Here is a 2147-nt window from a genome sequence, read left to right on the forward strand (position 1 = left end):
GCCCCTCACTCAGCAGAGCACTTGGGAATGTGCTGAGTGGAGGACTCCACCAAATTCTGCCCTTTGGCTCAGGCCATAGCCCATGGCAATCAGGAGAGATGCCTGCCGGCTTGCATCACCTCCAGGTCAGGTCCCAAATTCTTAAGGACGGTCCTTGCTCTGATTATTGCATGCTGCAAATGCTGAGTGCGTTGTTGGCATTAAACGCATATTCAGAAGTAACTTTTTTTTTTTTAACAGTAGGATTTTATTAGGTATGAAAGCACAGCTAAAATATTTATTGTGATCAATAACTCCAGAATCACTTCTATATGGATATATAACATCAAAGATACACCCCTCTACTACCAAAAATATTCCCTTTTGCTAACAGCCAGCTACCATTCATTAAAGAGATCTCTCTTCACTTAAAAAAGGAGTTTAGGTCTATGTACATTTGTACCACATGTGCATACACTGATGTATGTGCAAGTTTTGATGCTGAAACTGTTTAACAGCTTCCCTGTCCTTAAATTCTTCTCTATCTCCCATTCTAGACACAGAGCTCTGCTTTTGCTTGTACTTTCCCTCTTCCTCTCTCTTGATTCAATTCCAGGTTCAGCTTTGACATATTGTACTGCTTTTATTTCTAAAATCTTTACTGTTTTAGAATATCTAATGCTTAACAAGAGGCATGTCAGTAATTCAAGGTGGCCATAAGTCTCTTTATATGAGTAATGGCAATCTCTCAGCTGTGATTAGCCCTGCAGAAGACATATTTACATATATTTCTTCTTCCCAGAGCCTTTTAGACAAAGACAGAGCCATCCTGGTCACTGGTGTTGAGGGTTATGTTGCTGTTCACGATGCTTTCTGCATAGCTAGCTGAATGGGTGACCTGGTAGCGACTGCAGGGGCCACAGAAGCACAGGAATGGACAATACTTTAAGCAGACACGATGAAGGTATTTCCTGAATTTTTCCCCAGCAAAGGCATAGATAAGAGGATTGAGACAGCAGTGACTGAATGCAATGGTTTCGGTCAGGTGCATCGCGTAGTCAAATGATTTAATTTGGTTGCAATTTGTGAATAACTCATAGTGCTTCAAAGTCTCTATAAAAATCAGTACATTGTAGGGGGACCAAAACAGAAAAAACACCACCACCACAATCAAGATCAGTCTTACGGCTCGTGTTTTTTTATGATTTTTGCAGGACAGCAGGGTTTTGATGATCCCACAGTAGCAATAGCATATGATACAGACTGGGATGACAAAGCCGATAGTGTTCAGCTCCACGTTGCAGAACACTGGCCAGACGTTCTCCAGCTCCTGGGGGAAGACAGAAATGCAGTCGCTTTCTACCAGCTGGGAGAACACGAAATGTGGCACTGAAACTAAAACCGCTATTGCCCATACTCCGCAGGTTATAAGAAAGCCGTGTTTCGCTGTTCTGGATTTCAGGGAATACGTTGCCCGGACGATGGCCAGGTACCTGTCAATACTGATAACGGTGATGAAGAACATGCCCCCAAAGAAACCGATGTAATACAGCGAGGAAATAGCTCTGCATGGAACAGTCCCGAGGGTCCATCCACGCACCGTGTTGGAGGCCCAGAAGGGGAGGGAGATTACGAAGAGAAGGTCTGAGACAGCCAAGTTCAGGAGATAGATGTCAGTGATGCTTTTTTTACTGCCTTCTTTCACTATGGCAAGAACAACCATTAGATTCCCTGTGAGGCCAAGAGCAAACACTGCAATGTAAAATATTGGCAGAAATATTTTCCCAAATTCTTGGATGTCAGTCTTATTGCAGGAAAAAGCATATTCATCGTAAGTGTATTCAGCTGTCGTTCCTGTGAATGCTTCTGTCATGTTGAATTTTCTGGCTAGAGGCAACATAAAAAGGGAAAAGAGAATAATGTTAGAGAGAAATATCTAGTATCTGCTGCAGTAAAATACTGAGAGATCTCACCAACATGCACACTTTGGAATTTTGTCACTGTTTGGGTTAGTGAGAGTTGTATTACTGCAGAGGTGATGGTAGTTACTAACAAAAGCCCAGAGTGTGCTGTTATATGTACTTCACCAAAAATTAGCTCTTTGAGGTCAGTCAAAATAAATGAGAATTTCAGGGGCTGTCAAATAAGCCTCCCTGCTTATCGGAAGA

At 42.4% G+C, this 2147-nt stretch overlaps 1 protein-coding gene across 1 annotated transcript; it reads right to left on the reverse strand.

Annotated features, from left to right (window-relative positions):
* Positions 1 to 787: 787 nt before the first annotated feature.
* Positions 788 to 1852, reverse strand: CX3CR1 (chemokine (C-X3-C motif) receptor 1). Its single transcript, XM_010184743.1, has one exon. The coding sequence runs from the start codon at positions 1850 to 1852 to the stop codon at positions 788 to 790; it is 1065 nt and encodes a 354-aa protein (XP_010183045.1).
* Between the last annotated feature and the right edge of the window lie 295 nt (positions 1853 to 2147).

The sequence above is a fragment of the Mesitornis unicolor genome, unplaced genomic scaffold, assembly GCF_000695765.1.
Source record: "Mesitornis unicolor isolate BGI_N332 unplaced genomic scaffold, ASM69576v1 scaffold23495, whole genome shotgun sequence".
Classification (NCBI taxonomy): Eukaryota; Metazoa; Chordata; class Aves; order Mesitornithiformes; family Mesitornithidae; genus Mesitornis; species Mesitornis unicolor.